This window comes from Trichosurus vulpecula, chromosome 3 (assembly GCF_011100635.1).
Source record: "Trichosurus vulpecula isolate mTriVul1 chromosome 3, mTriVul1.pri, whole genome shotgun sequence".
Lineage (NCBI taxonomy): Eukaryota > Metazoa > Chordata > Mammalia > Diprotodontia > Phalangeridae > Trichosurus > Trichosurus vulpecula.
The window spans coordinates 316997723-317019884 of NC_050575.1; the positions used below are offsets into that span (position 1 = coordinate 316997723).

The window sequence follows — 22162 nt, forward strand, 5'->3', positions numbered from 1 at the left end:
AACAGCTATCGCCAATAACCCTAATGAAGACACCAGACTCCCTTCCCCTTTGAGGCTGCTGACAGTCATCAACTAATAAATGCTGACTAGTCTGGGCTTCTAGGTTGGTATTTCTAAACTGGCCCTTACAATACAGAGATGACTGTGCTCACATGAGTTAGAGCAGGTAAACCCTCTATGTGGGAAAGCAATGCAGCCCTGGTGCATCTAGTTACTGGAGAGATTCTTCTAAGCATCTCTGTGTTCTGTGTGTCCCTGGACACTGCCTTAAGCAGCTCTCAGCAACCCAATGGAGGTTTGAAGGCATAGCTTACTTGGAAAGGCCAGGGACAAATACATCCCTCACAACACTTTCTGAGTGCTTTTTCATCTCCTCAGGTGTGACTAAGAGGTCTCAGAACCTCTGACAAAATTAGACCATCTCAACTCCTGCCAAAACTTTCCAAATCAAAGAGATTATTCAGGACAGCTGCCTTAAATGGCCACAGACACAAAGATAAAGCACACCAATCTAACTACATCTAGCTGTCAGGCTGGCAAGCATTGGGAATCAGACTTCTCTTCAGAGGGAAACACGCATCTCCATCAGCAGGTGAAGCTGACATCAGCGAGTGAGTTAGAGAAATAAAATAAAAGATTATCCAGGAAAAGGGCTTTGAGCCATTGCTGTGGATTTTTTTTTTTTTGGAAAAGGCAACACTCACGACTCCCATTTAACTTGGTACTAGCCACATGGCTTTGCTCCCAAAGGGCAGATGGGATCTTGTCAAAGATACTTAATGCATGGGCTGTGCTACAAGTCTGTCCTTTGGGTAGACATGCAGGACAGGTGAAGGCAGAATGAACTGACTTAATAGCAGTAGCTGGGCAGGGGCTGAGCTATTAATATGAATGCCTCCAATCTGCTTTTTTCTTCAATGTTTAGGTCTAAGTGCCCCCACCTACATGATGTCTTTCCTGCTTTCCCCACTTGCTAGGGGCCACCTCCTGCCAAATTACTTCATGCTTGCTTTGGCAATATGTTTTATTTACTTACATATTTACTTATGTGATTACGTGTTGTTTCCCTCAATAGAATATTAGCTTCCTGAGGGCAGAGGCTCTTGTCTTTGAATCCCCAGTGCCCAGCACAGTGCTTGACACACAGAAGATATGTGCTAAAAGCTTACTGAGTGATTGACACAGCCAAACCAAGAGTCCATACGCACCCTAGCCTAGCCCATTTCTGAATACATGGGGCCCCAGGGGGCTCTTTATTTCCCCCTGTCTGTAAGTGGTGGTGAGAGTTGGTCCCCAAAACACTTCAATGTGGAAAATAATAATAACCATAGCCAGCATTTAGTGTTGCAAAATGTTTCCTGTACATTGTTTTATTTGATCCTCTCAATAACCTTGTGAAGTAAATAGCAGCAGTATTCTCCTCATTTACAGATGGGGAAACTAAGGGCTCAAAAAAGCTGAAATGATTTACCTATGCTCACACAACTGGTAAGGGTTGAAAGTAGGGTTCAGACCGAGGTCTGTCTCTTGGTCTTCCAAGTCCAACATTCTACATTGTGCTGCCTCTGAAGCAACTTTGGGAAGGAAGATTGGAAAGGAAAAAGGGAGAGGAAATGGGGCGGCATAAAGCAGAATGCAGAGCAAGGAGAGAACGCTGGAGAGTAAAGGGAACGAGCGAGGAGACTCATCACTCACATTGAGACTGAAGAATAAGACACACGTGACTGGACAAAGGGCCAGAAGCACACTGAGGCATTTGGAGACACCATCTGGCAACCCGAATCTTTATGTGCCCACAGCGAGTTCTGGGACCCATTAATATAAGGTTCTCACACATGGCTCTGAGTGGGACTGAGAAAAAAGCAAGCTCAGGCAAGCAACTGTAATTTTGTGACTCTATAAGAACTTTATATCAGGCCTTAAAAAGGAGAAATGAAGAGCGTCCTCTTTACTATTCTTCTCTGTTGTGTTGTGTATCTATCATAGGACAGAAGCTCAATGAGGGCGAGGAAATGGGTCTGACTAATCTGCATGACGATTTATGCGTACTTTTATAGGGTACAAGTAAAAAGAAACAGGGCTGGTTTTCTCCTGGTGCCTTAAACCAGCTTTGAAATATAGTAACTCATATTTCTACAGGGTTTCAAGGTTTACAAAATACTTTGCCCGTATAACCCTGTTAGATGGGTAGTATGGACATGATTCCTCCCCATTTCCCATCTAGATAAACTGAGGAAAGGATCCAAACTCTGGCAGCTAGGAGGTATGGAGTCTGGGTTTCCCTAGCATAGGAAAAATTCATATAATCTTAATACTGTTATACATATAATTGGAAGAGAGTCTAGAAATTAGAATCTCCTATTTCTTCATTTCATAGATAAGAAGAGAGATGAAGTTTTTGCCCAAATAACTAGTAAGTGAGAAAGCCATGATCCAGATCCAAGTTTCCTCATTCCATGTCTACTATACTCTGCTGCTAATAAACCTTTGAAAGCAATTTGGGTCAAAGCATAGTCATGTTCAGAAATGTCTGATCCACCAATGGCCTCACTGGATTAAGTGGATGCATCTCACTGGGATTACTTCCAAGGGATAACACTCTTTTAGATGGAGATATTCTGGTAGCTATATTAGAAAAATCATTTTTACTTTACGGTCACACCTCAAGAGAGTGAATGTGGCAGAGTGGACAGAGGGTTGGCCTTGGGAGTCAGAAAAGACCCATGTTGAAGATGTACCTTTCATGCATACTAGGTGTGTGACCATAGACATGTCATTTGACTGCCTCAGATAACTCTCTTAGGTATCAGATATGCATCAGCAATGGTAAAGGGAGTTTACACACTGGGAGTATCCTTACCCTGATAAAATCACAGGTCAGGACTCCCTCACCCCTAAAAACAGGATCACCTCAAAGAGTTTCCTGTAGATTGCAAGTGCCCCCTTGGTTCTGGGTCAGATTCTCGACCTGCCCACTCCCACTGGCACATGAAGTATGTTTAACCAGGTAGTTCTTACCTGGCCTTTGGCTGGCTTTTTTTAGCAGCTGCCTCACTGGCTTTCACTGGTTCTGGAAGCTTAGCAGGGATTGTAGAGTTCTGCGGATTAAAACAAACAAAAAAAGAACAAAATAACCTCAAATCATTAGGAATAGTCAAGAGTAGTAAGACGCCATGGATCTTTGTGAGCAACACATACCACAGAACAAAACAAGTATTCTGACTAATGGATGATAGGAAATACATGAACCAGTACCCTTCTTCTGATCTCAGTCTGACTAGGGTGAGAACACTCATTCATCCCATTAACTCAGAATAAAACCTATGGTAGCACAGGCAGTGACAGAAGCCTGTGTAAGAGAACACACAAGTGATGCTAATTAACCTGACCGCGGCTCAGTCAGACTTAGCCGCTATCAGTCAAAGTACCAATGTGGTAATGGTCTGTGATCCATAAAGTCCACTCAACTTCACCAAGAGGCACACACTCACCTCTTCTAGGAACAACACAAACCCCCTAAAACCATACCCGTAAGGCTTTTGGTACAATAGCCCCTGCAGGGGAGATAGTCTCTTATCATCCCCATTATACAGATGGACACATTGAAGAGTTCAGGAAGTGCTTTGTCCACGGTCATACTACTAGTAAGTGTTGTCATTTGGAGTTGAACAAAGGTCTTTTGATACCAAGTCCAGTGGACCTTATACAGTAGGTCATGGGATTGTGCTGTCTCCCATGGAATTTCAGGACCAAAATCTAATTTGAGTACCAAATGACTCTGGACTCATGGTAAAGACTGCCATTATTGAATCTATCTTTGAATGGGAGAATTAATTGGTGAATGGGAGAATGGGCTGAAGCTCAAATGGATCTAGGACTTCATTAACATAAATTCCTCCCCAACAGATACAGATTGAAACCCATTCATGACTGCCCGTGGTGTGTGATTCTTGTCTAAGTCCTTAGGCTTGCCACAGGGGCACACCCAACATGCCGAGGACCTTCCTTCATTTCATCTGCCATTAAGAGGATACCAATGGAGCACACGGAATGTCTCTCATTCTAGTAATATATCACTCATTCTAATAATGGAATCAGGTCATCTTTTTCATCATACTTTTCTCTGATGACATCCTTTACTCTGGTTCCTTTTCATAATTTCTAATTTGTTATGTGATACTGTCAATTCTCACCTACTCTGGAACCTCTCCAACGCCCTTAAGGTGACACTAATTTTGAATTCTTTGGAAACCATAGTGTTCTATGACTTGATGACATACAACATCATCAGTAGGATATTGGTATTAAAAAGATGGCTACTCCTGGGAGAAGTATGAGACCACTAAAGAAGCTTTGTATTTTTAAGAAGGCAATCTAGCCTGCTGCCTGACTCCTGTCTGTTGAGAAAGGTGGGAAGGAAAAAAGAAGAAAGAAAGAAGAGGAATAGGGAAGGAGAAGGGAAAGGAGAGGAGGGAAGAGATGGGAGAAGGAGGGAGAAAGACTCTTTTTGATGTCCATTCAACTTCAAGTGATAACTTCGACAACAGGCCTTCTTCAAGCCCTAGGTTTCTCCTGCGTGGATGGTTAAACCAAATTCTTTTAAGTGATTATGGATTTCTTCCAGGGAACCCTGTAATGTTCCAGATTCAATCCAACCAGTTGAATGTCACCCGCAAAAAGATCTGGAGGACCTTGCCATCATCCATAAGGAATCTCCCAACTCGGAGTTTGTGCTAGGTCTCCTCCATGATAATAGCAACACCTTGCCTGATGTTAATGATCAGTGGGTCATTGAACAAGAGCATCTTGCTATTTATGTATGCATGGGAAAAACCTTTTTGGAAAAGCCTTTAAAATGTCATTTTGCTCTATTGAATCAAATGCTTTTTATGATCAACAAACAATAAAGCACAATAAAACATTCTCTGTGTCTTTCAGTCAAATGTGTGATGATAAAGATGTGGTTGATTGTGGGAATATTATGTTCAAAAGCCTACTTATGTTCCCCACTAATACCTTCCTCAAGGATGTCCTTGATGTGCTTAAGTAAACTACTCTCATAAAAATTTTATATAGATGGGAAAATAGGTATAAAGGTCTAGGTCAGCGGTAACTGTGGTCAGCTTTTTTCATTATAAGGTTTCCACGCCTTTGGTGTCTTCCTCTTCTTCAGATCTACCTTGTGAATTAATCTCTCCATGTTCTCAACACTGTGTTCCCTATAGCATGAATCTCTTCCATTTACACTTGAGCTAATTTGGACTTTTTTTCTCATCATTGCCCTCTTTAATGTCATTTCTACCTCAACCATCAACACATCAGGACCGTGATGTTAAGAGTCCAGGTGTACTGGGGCTCATACCTTGATGGTAAAAAAAAGTTTGTCATAAAAATCTTTTCTATTTTTTTCTACTGCCCTTCCACCTTCATCCTTAAATGTCTTTAGGATGACTTTGCCTAGCAGGGTCTCTGACCAAGGTTTCTTTACATTATTTTTACTCTCCATTGTTTCTCTGTTTTACGAGGAAACATTTCTTAAGATTTACCATCCATTTTCCTTTAAGATTTTGCAAACGATTTTATATTCCAAACCAGTGTTGGCCTAGAATGCTCTCTCTCTCTCTCTTTCTCCACTTGGCAAGTAAGTCAAGTGTGTGATGACTAATGTGCTTTTTATGATCTTTTAGTCTCCTTGTTAGGGCAATTAATTTACATTGCTTAAACTTCTGCATGTAATTCTTATAGACTATGTCCTGTATTCTAGCCATAGGCCGTTTTTCATCATCAATAAATTGTTTTTAAATAGGTCAGGATGGAGTTGGTTTTCACCATCTTTTCTGTTTTTCATATCCTTTTTCTCATTTTTATTCTGCTACCAGCTTTGTACCCATTTTGATCTTTTTTTTTATTACAATTAGAGGTCTTACTGTATACAGAAAGCTGATTCCGGAATGATAACAGGCTAACAATAACGAAAAACTGTGGACAAATAAAGTTCTTTTTATAGATACTCCTTAGTTTAGCTGCATACATTTGAAATAGAGAATAATTCGAGCAGTAAGAGATACAAGGGTTGATTTGTTTTTAACAGAATGAGAGAATTTTCAGGGATCACAGAGCTCCATCAATCCAGCAGCTTTATTTTCAGCTAAGGAACCAGCTCAAGAGAAGGTACATGACTTGGCCTAAGGGCAGAGCAGGATTTGAACACAAGGGATCTGACTGAAAATTGAGCACTCTTGCTACCACGCCATACTGCCTTCTCAGTACTGGATTCCAATCAATGTGTGATGGCCCTGGATCAATTTAAATACCCAGATCAAAAAAGGAAAGAAACTAACCTCTGGAAGCTACGAGGTATGGAGCTTGGAATTCCCAAGCGCAGGAGAAATGTATATGTCACAGTATTATAGGAAGTAGAAGGAGAAGGGGTCCTCCGTTCCAATCTAACCTCAGTGTTATGAAGTTTAGGAAACTGAGGCACAGAGTAGTCAGGCGACTTGCCACAGGTCACAGAGATAATAAGCAGCAAAGCCAGGATTTAAACCCAGGCCCTCTGACTCCAAATCTAATGTTCTTTCTTTCTTCCATACCACACCATACCATACCATACCATAATGCTCAGGCAGATTTTGGTGACAAAGGAAAATTAGCAAGCCCACTACCAAGGGAAATGAGACCAATAAGTGGAATCAACAACTCTTACAATGTACGGGGCCCTTGGTATATTACAAAAGCCACCACACATTGACACTGCCCTCTCTACCCACCCTGTATTTGCCCCAAGTTGTCAACACAAACTACCGATGAGACTGATTAATTAATAAATGAATTATTTAAAGGACTATTCATAGATTGATAATTAGTACCAAATTAATAAATTTAAGTCAATGCGATAGAAACAATCTATGGTGAACCATGCTAGAAGAGGTCTATTCTCTGGAGCAAGTGATAGGGAAAGGACTGGACCTGTGGTTTCCTTGGGGTAGGGAGCACCCCAGTGAGGAGGAAACTCCCTCTATCTACTTAGATTGGGAACTTAAAGGATGCCTGGGGTATTGATAGGTTAAGTGACTTAGCCAGCATCATACAGCTGGTATATGTCAGAGGCAACACTTGAACCCAGGACATCCTGACTACAAGGCCTACTATTTGTCAATGATAGCAAGTTGAATAAGTACAGGTATAGTCACGTCTATATACCTTTACAAATTTGATTTATGCCTCATTTCCTCATAATAACCCAGTGAGGTAGGTAGCACCATTTCATAGATGGGAAAACCAAGGCTCACATTAAGGAACCTGTCTATACTACAAACATATAGCTAGTAAATAACAGAGGGGCAGCTGGGTGGTGCCATAGTGCATAGATTGCCAGGTCTGAAATCACAAAGACTCATCTTCCTGAGTTCAAATCTGGCCTCAGACACTTACTAGCTGCAGACTGTAGGCGAGTCACTTAACCCTGTTTGCCTCAGTTTCCTCATCTGTAAAATGAGCTGGAGAAGGAAATGGTAAATCACTCCAGTATCTTAACCAAGGAAACCACGACTGGGGTCATGGAGAGTCAGACATGACTGAAAAAAGACTCCACAGCAACAGTGAATGACAGAGATGGGATCTGAACCCAGAGTCAGAAGATTCATATCCAGTGTCCTTGGAACTACACTATGTGATAACATGAGTATGTCTCATTCTCGATCCTCTTCTCCTAGAGACGCAATTTCACATACCTGAACATTCTGAATGGGGCACTCTCTCTTGGCGAGCTTAAATGAGAAGTACGAGATCTGATAAATATCTGGCCTCTTGTCAGGGTCTGGCTCCAACATATACCCTAAAAAAATGGCATTGTAACAATTATTACATGTGGCAAAATATTATATTCTGGTTATTTTCCCTTGTGTTCCTAACAACGTGGTAGGCAATTTTATTCCCCCAAAAAGTAATCAATGGATATATGAAATATTGGAAAAGCCAGTATCAGGGCTGACAGTATCCAAACGGTAATTTGGCATTCTAATTTCATAGATTTAACCTCCATGAAGGTTGCAAAACTATGCAAGTCCTTAATTAAATGTGCAATAACACCAGTTCATGTTCTCAATAGGAAAAAAAACAAAACAAAACCCCAAACAGTAAATTTGCTCATTAGGATTCTATTTTCAAGCCTCGTTATTTTTCTTTTTCAAATATAATGGTTTATATTCACTAGTGACCACTAGCTAATGGCAATATATTTAAATTTTATCAAAGATATCAGAATTTTACATAATTTGCCTTTCAAAGTAGGGCTCTAGATTAAGCAAATATTCTCATTTGCAGGTACCTAGGACGTATGTTCTCACTTAGGCTAACAAATGTTTACTCTTTATGCAGAATCATAACCGGAACTCTGATTCATGAAGTGGCTAATTGGTATTCCCTGCTATAGCTATTAAAGTTTTTGTCTTTAACCAATACATACTCAATTTTATTTTTCTAATGATCTATAGAGTTCATCTGTCTTCAGCTTACCTCTTTCAATCTTCCTTGACAAATCTAGAAAAGATGTGTGTTTATATATAATATGAACAGAAATTACAACTGAAATTCATCTCAGAAATCATCTAAGGGGGGAATTCTTTCTAACACCTCTGATGAGTGGTTATCCAGCCCTGACTGAAGAATGCCAATGGCCAGGAACCATTTGGTTCCAAGGCAGTGCAATCCATTTGGGGATGGTACTAACTGCTAAGAAGTTTTTCCTTATACTGATTCCAAATATGCCTCTGTGAAATTTCCAATCACTGTTTCTCATTCTGCCAGCTATAGTAAAGCTGAACAAGTCTGGTGCCTCTGCAAGAATTTAAAGACAGCTATCATGAGTCCCTTGAAGCCTCCCCTTCTCCATACTAAACAGTCACGTCCTCTAAACTGATCTCATATCACACGGTCTATATTCCCCTGACCATCCTGGGAGCTCTTTTCTAACCATAGCCCTCCAATTGTGGGGTGACCAGAGCAAAGGACAGTGAGACTCTCACCTTCCTCACCCTTTATGCTGTGTTTTTTTTTTTGAATGCAGCTGAAGATTTCATTAGTGGTTTTTTGGCTGCCACACCACACAGCTGACTCATCATGAGGCTGCAGTTCATGAAAACCTCCAGGACTTTTTACATAACCTGCTTTCTAGCCATATCTCCCACATCCTGTGCATATGCAGTGGGATCTTTGAACCCCAGAAGTCACAGGACCTCAGATGCTTCAAATCATCCTTCCAGCTTAACAAGTTGTTTTTGGTCTCCAATTCTCTCATCCGGGATGTGAGCTACTTCAACCAGCTTCATGTTATCCACAAATTTCACCAAAAACAAAAGCTTATGCCAAGGGCTTATTTTCAACAAATTACGGGGAAGTAGCTACTTTGCGACATAACCTGACCCAGCAGGCTGCCCTTGAAGGATTTAATACTAAATGCCGTGTGAATCTGCAGTGCATGATGGATAACCCCATTTGGGGAGGCTCACCATCTTTTCAGAGGAATAAACTCTGAATCATGACCTACCCCTGACTCCCCAAGAACCCAGTCCTTGGACACCATTAACATATCTATAAATACCTATATACATATAAAGCTTCCCCACACCCCAATAAGAACATCATAAAATATGATATAAAAATATAAATAAAAATATGAAAAAAAAATTTTTTGTATCATGGATGCCCCTCCTCCCTCCACCACCCTTGGCAGTTTGGTGAACTCCATATATCCTCATCTCAGAATACTGTTTTTAAATGCAAACAATAAAATATATCAGGTAACAGAGGAAAGCGAATATATTGAAATAACAATTATAAATTTTTTAAAAACCAAGTTCAAAGACTCCAACTTAAGAACTTCCTCCATAGAACACACATAGAATGATAGTAAATGTTTTCTTTGTTCCTTGACCTTGTTGTAAAATGCCTCTCTATTACTCATTCTTTTCAGCAGTAAACAGGCACATTGGAAGTTAACCTGAAAGTTGTGACATGGTGATGCATTCTGTGCTGTGTGTTTAAGGTCATTCCAATTCTTTGCATCAAATTACAAATAATTATAAGTTGTAACGTATTTTTACTTTCAGTTCTGAAGGATAACTTAAAAATATATTGCTTTTAAAGGTCCACACTGTATATAGTTCCTTTGTAAAATATTTTTCCATTAGTATAACAAAATTTTAAAAATTATGTACATCTAAATTATGCCCAAGTGTTTACAGTATGATATATGTATGTTACAAACATGTGTAATATACAACTATATATTTTTTATCTAACACACCCACTTACAACAAAGGCTAGATGAGGCTCAGAATTTCATTGATTTTTACAAATATTTACTGAACACAAATGCTCAGGATTATGCCAGGTATTGAGAGTATACAAAAACAACGTAAGGCATACCTAGCTAACGATTTAGTCATTAAGACAAGAGATGTGCATGAAGCAAGTAATTTGCAATGTATGACAATATATGACTAAATGATGAAATGAGGTTTAGATAATAAATACTATTGAATTTCAGAGAATGGGAAGATCTATTGGCTGGAGTAGTTGGGAAAGGCTTTCTTTTTGCAAAGCTCGACATGAGCTAGACATGGAGCAGAATGGAGGAAGGAATATAACGAATGTTCCAGAAAAAGGGAAGGGAATAGCCTTGGTGAGAACAGAGGGCCTGTGTATAGGGGTTAATGAGGGAAGAAACAGCCCAGATAGCTAAGATGGTGTCTGTGTATGAAGGCGTTTAGAGTCTGGCTAAGGACTTTGGACTTTATTACATTTTCTGAGCAGAAAAATGACAAGATGAAATGACTGCTTCTAGAAGATTAGTTTGGGAGAAGACAGTATGTAACGTGAATTGGAAAGGGAGAGGCTAGAAGCAGGAAAACCAGTAATGACTGTAATTTTCAAGATTTACACTCTGGTTCCAACAATGGACCAACTACCTAAGGACATCTGAGACAATTCTGCCTGCCCTTGAAACCATTCCTCTCTGCAGCTAACCAATTTTACAAAAATTATATCAGCTAATATTCTCCCAGAAAACCCCTCTGAGTTTAGGGCAAGGTACTGGTTACCCTCCACAACATCTCCACTCGAAAAGTAGAGGGCTGTTAAATCATATCATCTTCTGTGAACCACACCTTTCACTTCAGATCCACAGAATCCTGCATTGGCCTCTTTTGACCTGGGGCCTACAGCTAGTGACAAGCAGAACTCTATTTAATATATCTAGGGAGAAGAAGAATTCCATTCTCACGCTAGACTCCTGTTATCAATGAAGTCAACTCCAATTCCTCAAGCCTAGGAAGAATATGGTCAAGAGGTCAAAGTTGGAAACCAGCAGCACGTCTATGCTCACTGGCCAGGGAACGCCTTTCCCTAGCAAGGAATCATCGAACCAGGGTTAAAAAGAGGGGCCATGTAGTGCAAGTACATTATATTACTGATTAGAAGACTGAGGACCAGGGAAATGAAATCACATCGGTAGTCAGTGTCAGAAGTAAGATTAGAACGTAGGTCTTCTGAATACAGAGCCCCAGGGCCCCTTCTACTGTTCCATGCTATGTCTACTACCATGGGACTAAGTTCAAACTCTGAATCCTCAAGTATTCCAAAGGATAGGAAAGAAGGGTTCAGGACCAAAGGATAGCAGGTCACTAGGCCTTTAAGGTGGTAGTGTGGGTAGAGAGCCAGGCCTGGAGTTAGGAAGACTCCTCTTTATGAATTCCAATCTGGCCTCGGATACTTCCTAGCTGTATGGCCCTGGACAAGTCACTTAATCCTGTTTGCCTCAGTTTCTTCGTTTGTAAAATGAGCTGGAGAAGGAAATGGCAAACCACTCCAGTGTCTTGGCCAAGAAAACTCCAAAAGACTCAGACGTTACTGAAAAGCAACAACAACGGGCCTTTAAAAACTCAAGAGGTAAGGAGGCAGGGAAAGTGCAACTTGATTTGTCTTAGATGTCGTTTGCGAGACCTTTTCTGGTGTTTTGGGTTCCCTCTGTTTTGCCCATGAACACTGGTATTAGGTGTACATATTTCCCTTTGCCCATATTTCCATGGGCATCAGGCTGATATTTTGGTTCTGGTTTCTTCACTTAAGATTATTTTATAGAGCTTTTCACATTTGTTTATATTCCCCAAATGTAGTCTTAGAGGTATAATATTCCATTAGGTGGATATACTACAACTCGTTTAGCCATAACCCAGTTGTTGGACATCAGATGGTAGACAGATTATTGCAATTACAAATAATGATTCCATCAGTATCTTGGAACAGATAGCCCCTTTTCCTCTGCTTTGTGACATTTAAGGTACATTCTCAATTATCAGATTGTCGGGTCGATAGCTGTGGGTATTTTAAGAACACTTACAGAATACAGACAGAACGCTCTCCAAAAAGATTCCAGCTATTTGTTATTTCACCAAAAACATAAAGTGTGCCTGCTTCTCTATCAGTTCTGTGTGGTTTTTTAAAATTTGAATATCATTGATTCTCAAGGAAGTTAGAATATATTTTATTGGTACATATGACTGCTATGGATAATGGGGGAAGAGGGAAACCAGCAATAAGTTGCCCCCAAAAAAAAGAAAGAAAAGAAAGCCATTAGAACAACTTTTAAAATGCATGGAAGAGAAGGAAATTCAGTAGGAAACAGATAAACAGGACAGCTTTGAAAGTAACATATTGAATTTATTATTTACTTTTAAAAAGCAACCTTTATGCAATGGGACTTTATGCTTTCATATAGAACCCCTTTTTCTGTTTTATTTGTATAGTGAAATGTTCTTTGTTTTACTGTGTATTAAATCCAGCATAATAAAATAAAAGTAAATCATTATGGATATTTTTCATAATTTTTAAAATCTTAGTAATTTTTTGTTGCTGTACAGATGTTTGTATAAATCAAATCCCTCTACCTGCTCTCTATAATTACTTCAATCTATTTACAAGATAAACATCCATGTCTCATCTATAGTTGAGATACATTTATTATTCAGTCTTTTTTGTTGCTATTCTTTTTTATGATTAAGTCTATGATCTAGCTAGAAATTATTATGGTATATGGTGTGTGGTGAGGTGCTAAATTAATTTTCAGCCATACTGCTACCCAATTTTTCCAACAATCATTAAATAATGAATAGTTTCCTCAGTTTTTATTTCCCTTGGGTTTATCAAACATTAATCTTTTGCATATATTTGCTTCTGTTCCTGATGGGTCTATTCTACTCCATTCATCTGGTTTCCTATTTATTGCCCCAAATATGATAGTTTTGATGACAAATGCTTTTTAAAACCAAGGACAAGAAGTCTAATTTTATTAGGCTTTTGTTTTTCTCAAGCATCCTTGATGCTATGACCACAAAAATTTTTCCACGAAAATTTCCTCACGATCTTATCTAGCTGTTTGGAAAACGGTGTCAATTAAAATTATACATAAAATCAAAAAATTAATTTGGGGTACGTTGCTATAGGGGGGCAACTAGATGGCATAATAGATAGAGATCAGGGCCTGGAGTCAGGAAGACTCATCTTCATGAGTTCAAAACTGGCCTCAGACACTTACTAGTTATGTGACCCTGGGCAAGTCACTTAACCCTACTTGCCCCAGTTTCTCATCTGTAAAATGAACTGGAGAAGGAAACGGCAAACCACTCCAGTATCTCTGCCAAGAAAACCTCCAATGAGGTCAGGAAGAGTCAGACAGCACTGAAAAATAAAAACATACTGCCATTTTTAGTACATTGATTTGAGGCACGTGTGAACGCTGAAATCTTCTCAGTTTTATTTCTATGGCTTTATCTTGTATCTTGTAACTTTTTTGGACCAAACCTGAGATTTCAATGGTAAAAGAAGACTCCACAAAGAAATTCTCACCACTGACAAAGACCAGCAACCAGTCTGTAACATAGTGTCAGAGATTTATTTGAGGCACTTGAAGGTTAAGTGACTTCCCCACGGTTCCCCCTGCCTTTCTGACTCCAAGGTCAATTCTCTCTCATCTACAAGATGCTATTGAATTTACTATTTCAATCAGTTTCTATGGAAGTTGATAGATTTTCCTGGTAAACAATCATGGCAGCTGATAATAATTTTATTTTGATCTCTTCCTACCCAATGCTAATGCTTTTAATTTATTATGCCTACTTTTATTTCAACCAAGGGTAAGGACGAGTCAGAAAGACGTGAATTGAAGTCCTGTCCCTGGCACATGATGGTCATATGTCCCAGGCAACCCTCTAGAACAGTAGTTCTTAAATATTTTTGGTCTCAGGATTCCTTTACACTTTTAAATATTGAGGACCCCAAAGAGGTTTTGTTTATATGGGTTACATCTATTAAATTTTCCATACTAGAAATTAAAACTCATAATACATAAAAATATTTTATATTTTTATTATTTATAATATATTATGCATAATATATAATATTTACATATTATATGTATATATATATAAATATTTTAATTCAGTAAGATAAAAACAAACTCATCATGTTAACATAAATAACTTTTCCCGAAAAAAAAATCCCTACTTTCCACAAAAAAAGTTAGAGAGAAAAACACATTGTTTTATGCATTTATATATTCTTTCATGTCTGGCTTAATAGAAGACTGCTAAATTCTCACATCTGTTTCTGCGTTTACTCTGTTAGGATGCTGCTTTGGTTAAATAACATAAATCTATAAAGAAAATCTAGCCCCACACAAATATGTAGTTGTAAAAAGGAGGAGTATTTTAACAGGCAAATAACATCTTAGCCTTATTATGAAAACAGTGTTACTTCACAGACCCATGAAAGACTCTTGGGGACCCCCAGAAGTCTACAGACCCCATTTTGAGAACCACCGCTGTAAATTTCAGAGAAGGTGGCAATTCCTATAGGTAAAAAAAAAAGTTCCTTACCAGGAGCTCCATATGCCAATGAAATCACAGGTCTAGTTTAAAAAACAAATACAATTGCTACATTCCGAATACTGTTGACCCATAGAATTTTAAAATTACAAGGTATCTTTGAGATCATCTAGTCCAATATCATCATTTTATAGAGAAGAAAACTGAGGCCTAGAGGGAAAGACTTATATCATAATATCAAAGAATCAAAGATGTAGAGCAGGAAAGAATAGGGGGCCATCTAATCTGACCCCTTCATTTTTTTGTGGGGGGAAGCCAAGGCAATTGGGGTTAAGTGACTTGCCCAAGGTCACACAGCTAGTAAGTGTGTCAAGTGTCTGAGGCCGGATTTGAACTCAAGTCCTCCTGACTCCATGGCCTGTGCTCTACTCACTGTGCCACCTAGCTGCCCCGTGACCCCCTCAATTTAAAGATGAAAAAACTGGAAGAAATGACTTGCCACATAGCTAGTAAGTGGTAGAATCAATATCAGAACCTATTTGTTTCAATTGGCATAATGTATAGTGGGTAGGTTTAGTGGCTTACTCCTGTCTAACTCTTTGTTACTCTATCTGGGGTTTTCTTAGCAAAGATACTGGAGTGGTTTGCCATTTCCTTCTCCAGTTCATTTTACAGATGAGGAAACTGAGGGAAACAGGATTAAGTGACTTGCTCAGGGTCACACAGCTAGTAAGTGTCTGAGGCCAGATCTCCACTCAGAAAGAGGACTCTCCCTGACTCTAGGCCCAGCACTCTATCCACTACATCACCCAGCTACCCTCTTGTTTCTAGTAATAATCTGTGATCATTTCTCTTTCAAAAGGTTTCATCAGGTATTTTTTATTTAAAAAAAAAAGAAAGAATTCATGAGTAAAGTTGCTCTATTTTATTTCTGAGATTGATCTATTTTAATTATTCATTTCTTGTGTCAGTTTTGGCCATTTATATTTTTAGCAAATAATTGGCCGTTTCCTCACTATTTCATGAGCAGCACATGGCTTTAAGTATTATTCCCTATGCCTGCCACATATAACAATAAATGCTCTTCGAACAGAATGATTTTTCAGTTGCTTCCTCATTTGCCACGATGATCTTTCCTTTTCTGTTTCTAATTTTGGTCATTTTTCTTTAAAAAAGCAAAGCAAAACAAAACAAAACAAAACCCTTTGCTTATTAGCAAAAAAAAAGTTTGTTCATTTCATTGGTCTCTTTAAAGAACCAGCTCTTTGTTTTATTTATTAATTTAATTGTTTTCCTGTTTCCGTTATATTTTTCTCCCTGTTCTTTATTTTTCCATCATTATTTTCTTTCAAATGGCTACGTGGTTCAATTCATTCTTCTTCTTCCTCTCTTATTAAAGTTGATAATCATGGCCACTGTTTCACCTTAAAGAACAATTTTAGAAGCATTAACATTTCTATCTTTTCAATTTTTTTGCTTTTAATAACTTGATTAGGCTTCATTGTGATTATTCTTTAAGCGTTTTTCTTTGCTTTTTTCCCTTTTATTATGCATGTTACTGTTATTTCTAATTTTACAACATTATAATCTGTAAAAAACAGTAAGAATAATTTTTAAAAAAAATTTGCTCAAGGATCTTTGTAAATAAAATAATTAAAAACTACCATTTAAATAGCCTTTCAAGATTTGCAAGGCACTTTATATAAATGACATCAAAGATTTAGAGCAGGAAAGAACAGAGGGCCATCTAATCTGACCTCCTCATTTTAAAGATGAGAAAACTGCCTGGAAGAAATGACTTGCCACATAAGTGGTAGAATCAATATCTGAGCCTATTTGTTTGAATTGGCATAATGTATAGGGGGTAGGTTTAGTGGCCTAGTCTTGTCCAACTCCTTCATTATCCTTGCAATAACCCTATGAACTAGGTTCTATAGGGTATTATCTTAGAGATGAAGAAACCGAGGCCTGTTTTGTTGTTGTTATTCAGTCATTTCAGTAGTGTCTGACCCTTCGTGACTTCATTTGGGGTTTTCTTGGCAGAGATGCTGGAGGAGTTTGCTATTTCCTTCTCCAGCTCATTTTACAGATGAGGAAACTGAGGCAAACAGGGTTTAGTGACTTGCCCAGGAACACACTGCTAGACTGCTAGGAAAGTATCTGAGGCCAGATCTGAACGCAGGTCTTCCTGTCTCCAGGCCCAGAGTTCTATGTACTGCACCACCTAGGCCTACAGATGATAATAAATGACTTGCCCAGGGTCATACAGCTAGGAAGTATTAAGGGTAGGATCTGAACCCAGGTCTTATAACTCCAAGCTCACCATATATCCACTAAATCAAGTAAATGATTGATTTTTATGAGAATTTCAATAGTATTCCGGAAAAATGTGTAGTCCCCTGCTTTTTACATTTAGTTACACACACACACACACACACACACACACACACGCACGCATGCACACACATATACACACCCCTATCCAATTATTTCCAGTTTATTCAATAACAAATTAATTTGTGATTTCTTTGCTTTTAATCTTTTCACTAGATTTGTCATATTCTGATCACAAAGGGTAAAATTCATTATCATTTTATTTTTATCTATTTCATGTTGTATTGTTATTACTTTTTAATTAACATAACTGTTGACTTATTTGTGCCTCTATGTGTGTATATAATTGAATGTTTATACATTTAAATGAGGCAGCTATTTGACAAATGAGTGGTTTGAATTTCAAGTCCCCAAGACCTGAATTCAAATCTTGCTTTAAATACCTTCTAGCTCTGAGACCCAGAGCATGTCACTTTATCTCAGTCTCAGTTTCCTCATCTGTAAAACAGGGATGATAATAGCTTCTATGTCACAGGGTTGTTGCTGCAGATATCAAATGAGGTAACATATGCAGTAAAGCACTTTGCAAACCCAAAATTGCTACACATATACCACCTGCTATTATTAGATAGTCACCCATTGTGTAATGACATAACATTTACGTCTTTTTTAATTTTGGAGTCCCATGTAAACATTAATATCATTGCTGCTACTTCTGATTTTTTAAATTTTTAATTGCATATTGATATTTTTAGACCAAACTCTAATTTTGAATCTATTTTTTTCATTAAATAGGCTTCTTACAAGCAGCTTTGATGAAATTTCTTTTTCCATCTATTCAATTAATGCCTTTCTTGCAGGGAAATTCACATAATTAATATTTGATTTCATTAATATTAAATTTGATTCATCTTCTGGCATTTAAAATCTTTTCTATTTTAGCGAATCGTATATGCAAAGAGCAAATTTTTTTGAATTACTATTTCTGCTACTACAAGTAATAAGTAAAACAAACTAAATTTCAGCTTTTTTAACTACTGCCTCAACTACCTCCTGAAGCCTGACACCCTTTAAATTGAAGATAAAAGCTTTGCTTTGGGGATTGCTAGCTACATTCCTTTCTCCCCTTTTCCTTTTATTTTATTTTTTAAAGAAAGATTGTTTCTTGCCCATTTAAATGGTTTTTTGGTGAAAGAGATTAACAAATATAAATGACAGTTTTAAATCTCTTGACTTTTATTAATCATGTATTATATTATTATGAGTATTAGTTTCTTATTCTAAATCATTTCTTGATTCACTCTATATCCCCTTTTTTGCTCCACCCACTAATTTTTAAAATTCTTCACTTGAATTGTAGTTCTGGCATTTTTTTTAAAACTCCAGTCTTGCATTACCAACTGCCTAGTGGACATCTCCAACTGGCATATCTGTAGGCATTTCAAACACACGGCAAAATCAGTCTTCATTTTCCCTCCAAATTATCCCCAATTGCTCATTTTCCTAATTTAGCTGAAAATACTACCATATTTCCAGGCACCCATGGCTTGTAACCTCAGCCCCTTCAATCTCCACCCAAATCCAAATAGTCGCCAAGCTTAGTTGATTCCACTTCTACAATACCTTATATCCCTTCTCTTCTCTCCATTCATACGTATGGCCACTGTCCCAATTCAAGCCTTCATCACCTCTATAATAGCCTCTTAATTGGTTTCTAAGCTTCAAGTCTCCCCCATCCTTAATCCATTTTCTAAGATGCTGCCAAAGTGATATTTATCTTTTTTAAAGAAATGTTTTATTTACTTAATATTTTTAGTTTTCAGCATTGATTTCCACAAGATTTTGAATTACAAATTTTCTCCCCATTTCTACCCCCCCCACTCCAAGATGGCATATATTCTGAATGCCCCGTTCCCCAGTCAGCCCTCCCTTCTGTTACCCCACTCCTCTCCCATCCCTTTTTCCCTTACTTTCTTGTAGGGCAAGATGGATTTCTATGTCCCATTGCCTGTATATCTTATTTCCCATTTGCATGCAAAAACAACTTTTTTTTTTTTTAGCATCTGCTTTTAAAACTTTGAGTTCCAAATTTTCTCCCCTCTTCCCTCCCCACCCACCCTCCCTGAGAAGGCAAGCAATTCAACACAGGTCACATGTGTATCATTATGCAAAACCCTTCCACAATACTCATGTTGTTAAAGACTAACTATATTTTGCTCCCTCCTATCCTGTCCCCCTTTATTCAATTTTCTCCCTTGACCCTGTCCCTTTTCAAAAGTATTTGCTTTTGATTACCTCCTCCCCCTATCTGCCCTCCCTTCTATTGTCCCTCCTTTTTTATTCCCTTCTTCCTTCTTTCCTGTGGGGTAAGATACCCAATTGAGTGTATGTTATTCCCTCCTCAAGTCAAAGCCAATGAGAGCAAGATTCACTCATTTCCCCCTCACCTGCCCCCTCTTCCCTTCCAACAAACTGCTTTTTCTTGCCACCCCTAGGTGAGATAATTTACCCTATTCTATCTCTCCCTTTCTCCCTCTCTCAATATATTCCTCTCTCATCCCTTAATTTGATTTTTTTTTAGATATTTCATATTCAACTCACCCTTCACCCTCTGTCCATATATATACACACACATACACACACACACACACACACACACACACACATATATATGTATATATGTATATGTATATTCCCTTCAGCTACCCTAATACTGAGGTCTCATGAATTATACACATCATCTTTCCATATAGGAATGTAAACAAAACAGTTCAACTTTAGAAAGTCCCTCATGATTTCTCTTTCTTCTTTACCTTTTCATGCTTCTCTTGATTCCTGTGTTTGAAAGTCAAATTTTCTATTCAGCTCTGGTCTTTTCATTGAGAAAGCTTGAAAATCCTCTATTTTATTGAAAATCCATATTTTGCCTTGGAGCATGATACTCAGTTTTGCTGGGTAGGTGATTCTTGGTTTTAATCCTAGCTCCACTGACCTCCGGAATATTATATTCCAAACCCTTCAGTCCCTTAATGTGGAAGCTGTTAGATCTTGTGTTGTCCTGACTGTGTTTCCACAATACTCAAATCGTTTCTTTCTGGTTGCTTTTAGTATTTTCTCTTTGATCTGGGAGCTCTGGAATTTGGCAACAATATTCCTAGGAGTTTTCTTTTAGGGATCTTTTTTAGGAGGTGATCAGTGGATTCTTTCAATTCCTATTTTACCCTCTGGCTCTAGAATATCAGGGCAATTCTCCTTGATAATTTCTTGAAAGATGATATCTAGGCTCTTTTTTTGATCATGGCTTTCAGGTGGTCCAATAATTTTATAATTATCTCTCCTGAATCTATTTTCCAGGTCAGTGGTTTTTCCAACGAGACAGTTCACATTGTCTTCCATTTTTTCATTCCTTTGGTTCTGTTTTATAATATCTTGATTTCTCATAAAGTCAATAGATTCCACTTGCTCCAATCTAATTTCGAAGGTAGTATTTTCTTCAGTGGTCTTTTGGACCTCCTTTTGCATTTGGTTAATTCTGCCTTTCAAGGCCTTCTTCTCCTCATTGGCTTTTTGGAGCTCTTTTGCCATTTGAGTTAGTCTATTTCTTAAGGTGTTCTTTTCTTCAGTATTTTTTTTTTGGGTCTCCTTTAGCAAGTCATTGACTTGTTTTTCATGGTTTTCTCACATCACTCTCATTCTCTTCCCAATTTTTCCTCTACTTCTCTTACTTGCTTTTCCAAATGCTTTTTGAGCTCTTCCATGACCTGAACCCAACTCATATCTTTTCTGGAGGCTTTTGATGTAGGCTCTTTGACTTTGTTGACTTCTTCTGGCTATGTTTTGGTCTTCTTTGTCACCAAAAAAAGATTGCAAAGTCTGGGTCTGAATCTGAGACCATTTTTGCTGCCTATTCATGTTCCCAGCCAACTACTTGACCCTTGAGCTTTTTGTTGGGGTATGACTACTTGTAGAGTAGAGAGTACTTTGTCCCAATTTTCAGGGGCTGCGCTGCTGTTTGCAGAGCTACTTTCTACACAGCAAACTCTGCCACACCAGTGCTCCTTCTCCCCCAAGAACCACCAACCAGGTTTGCAGCCCAGATCCAGGCAGCGGAAAGCACTCCTCCTCTAATCCGCTGCTTAATTCCTCCTACTAGGTGGGCTTGGAGCCGGAAGCAACTGCAGCTGTAGCTCTGGAAGCAGCCTCAGAGCTGCACCACCTCCGCCACCCCCAGGGTGGTGGCCAACCGCAAAGTCCTTTCACTCTGTCCCAGTAGCTTTCCCCACTAACCTTCTCTGTTGTCTTTGGCGATTTTGGGTTGAGAAGTCTGGTAACTGCCACAGCTCACTCATGCAGGGCCCCATGGCCTGTGCTGCCTGGCTCCTGGTCTGGTTGGTCCTGGCGTGGCCCAGGCTGGGCTGTGTTCAGCTCCACTCCCAGCTCCGTGCAATAGACCGTTCCAGTGACCATCCAGGCTGTCCTGGGCTGGAGCCCAGCTTCCCTGTGCTATTTCATGTGTTCTGCAGTTCTAGAATTTGTTTAGAGCCATTTTTTATAGGTGTTTGGAGGGATCTGGGGGAGAGCTTAAGCAAGTTTCCAGCTGCCATCTTGGCTCCGCCCCCCCACCCCAAGTGATATTGCTAAAGCTGACCACGCCATTCTCCTGTTCAAGAAGCTACAGTGCTTTCCTCTTGCCAGGTATTTTTTTCTGTACCATTTAAACATTTATCTAATTCCTTCCTAATAATAAGTAGCATTTATATAGCATTTTAAGGCTTTGCAAGGTGCTTTGCAAATATAATTTCATTTTATCTTCAAAACAACCCAGAGAGGTAGGTACTATTATTATCATCCCCATTTTACAGATGAGAAAACCAACACTAACAGCAGTACATGACTGGCCCAGGATCACATAGCTGGTAAATGTCTAAGGCTGGATTTGAACTCAG

At 38.7% G+C, this 22162-nt stretch overlaps 1 protein-coding gene across 6 annotated transcripts in view; it reads right to left on the reverse strand.

Moving 5' to 3' along the window:
• AAK1 (AP2 associated kinase 1) overlaps positions 1 to 22162 on the reverse strand; it is a 246166-nt gene that overhangs the window by 82446 nt on the left and 141558 nt on the right. For all 6 annotated transcript variants that reach the window (XM_036752566.1, XM_036752567.1, XM_036752565.1 and 3 more), the window contains exons 8-9: positions 7734 to 7837; positions 3019 to 3098 (exon numbers count right to left, since the gene is read on the reverse strand). In XM_036752566.1, the coding sequence (XP_036608461.1) occupies positions 3019 to 3098; positions 7734 to 7837 (184 nt within the window). The remainder of the gene's footprint in view (positions 1 to 3018; positions 3099 to 7733; positions 7838 to 22162) is intronic.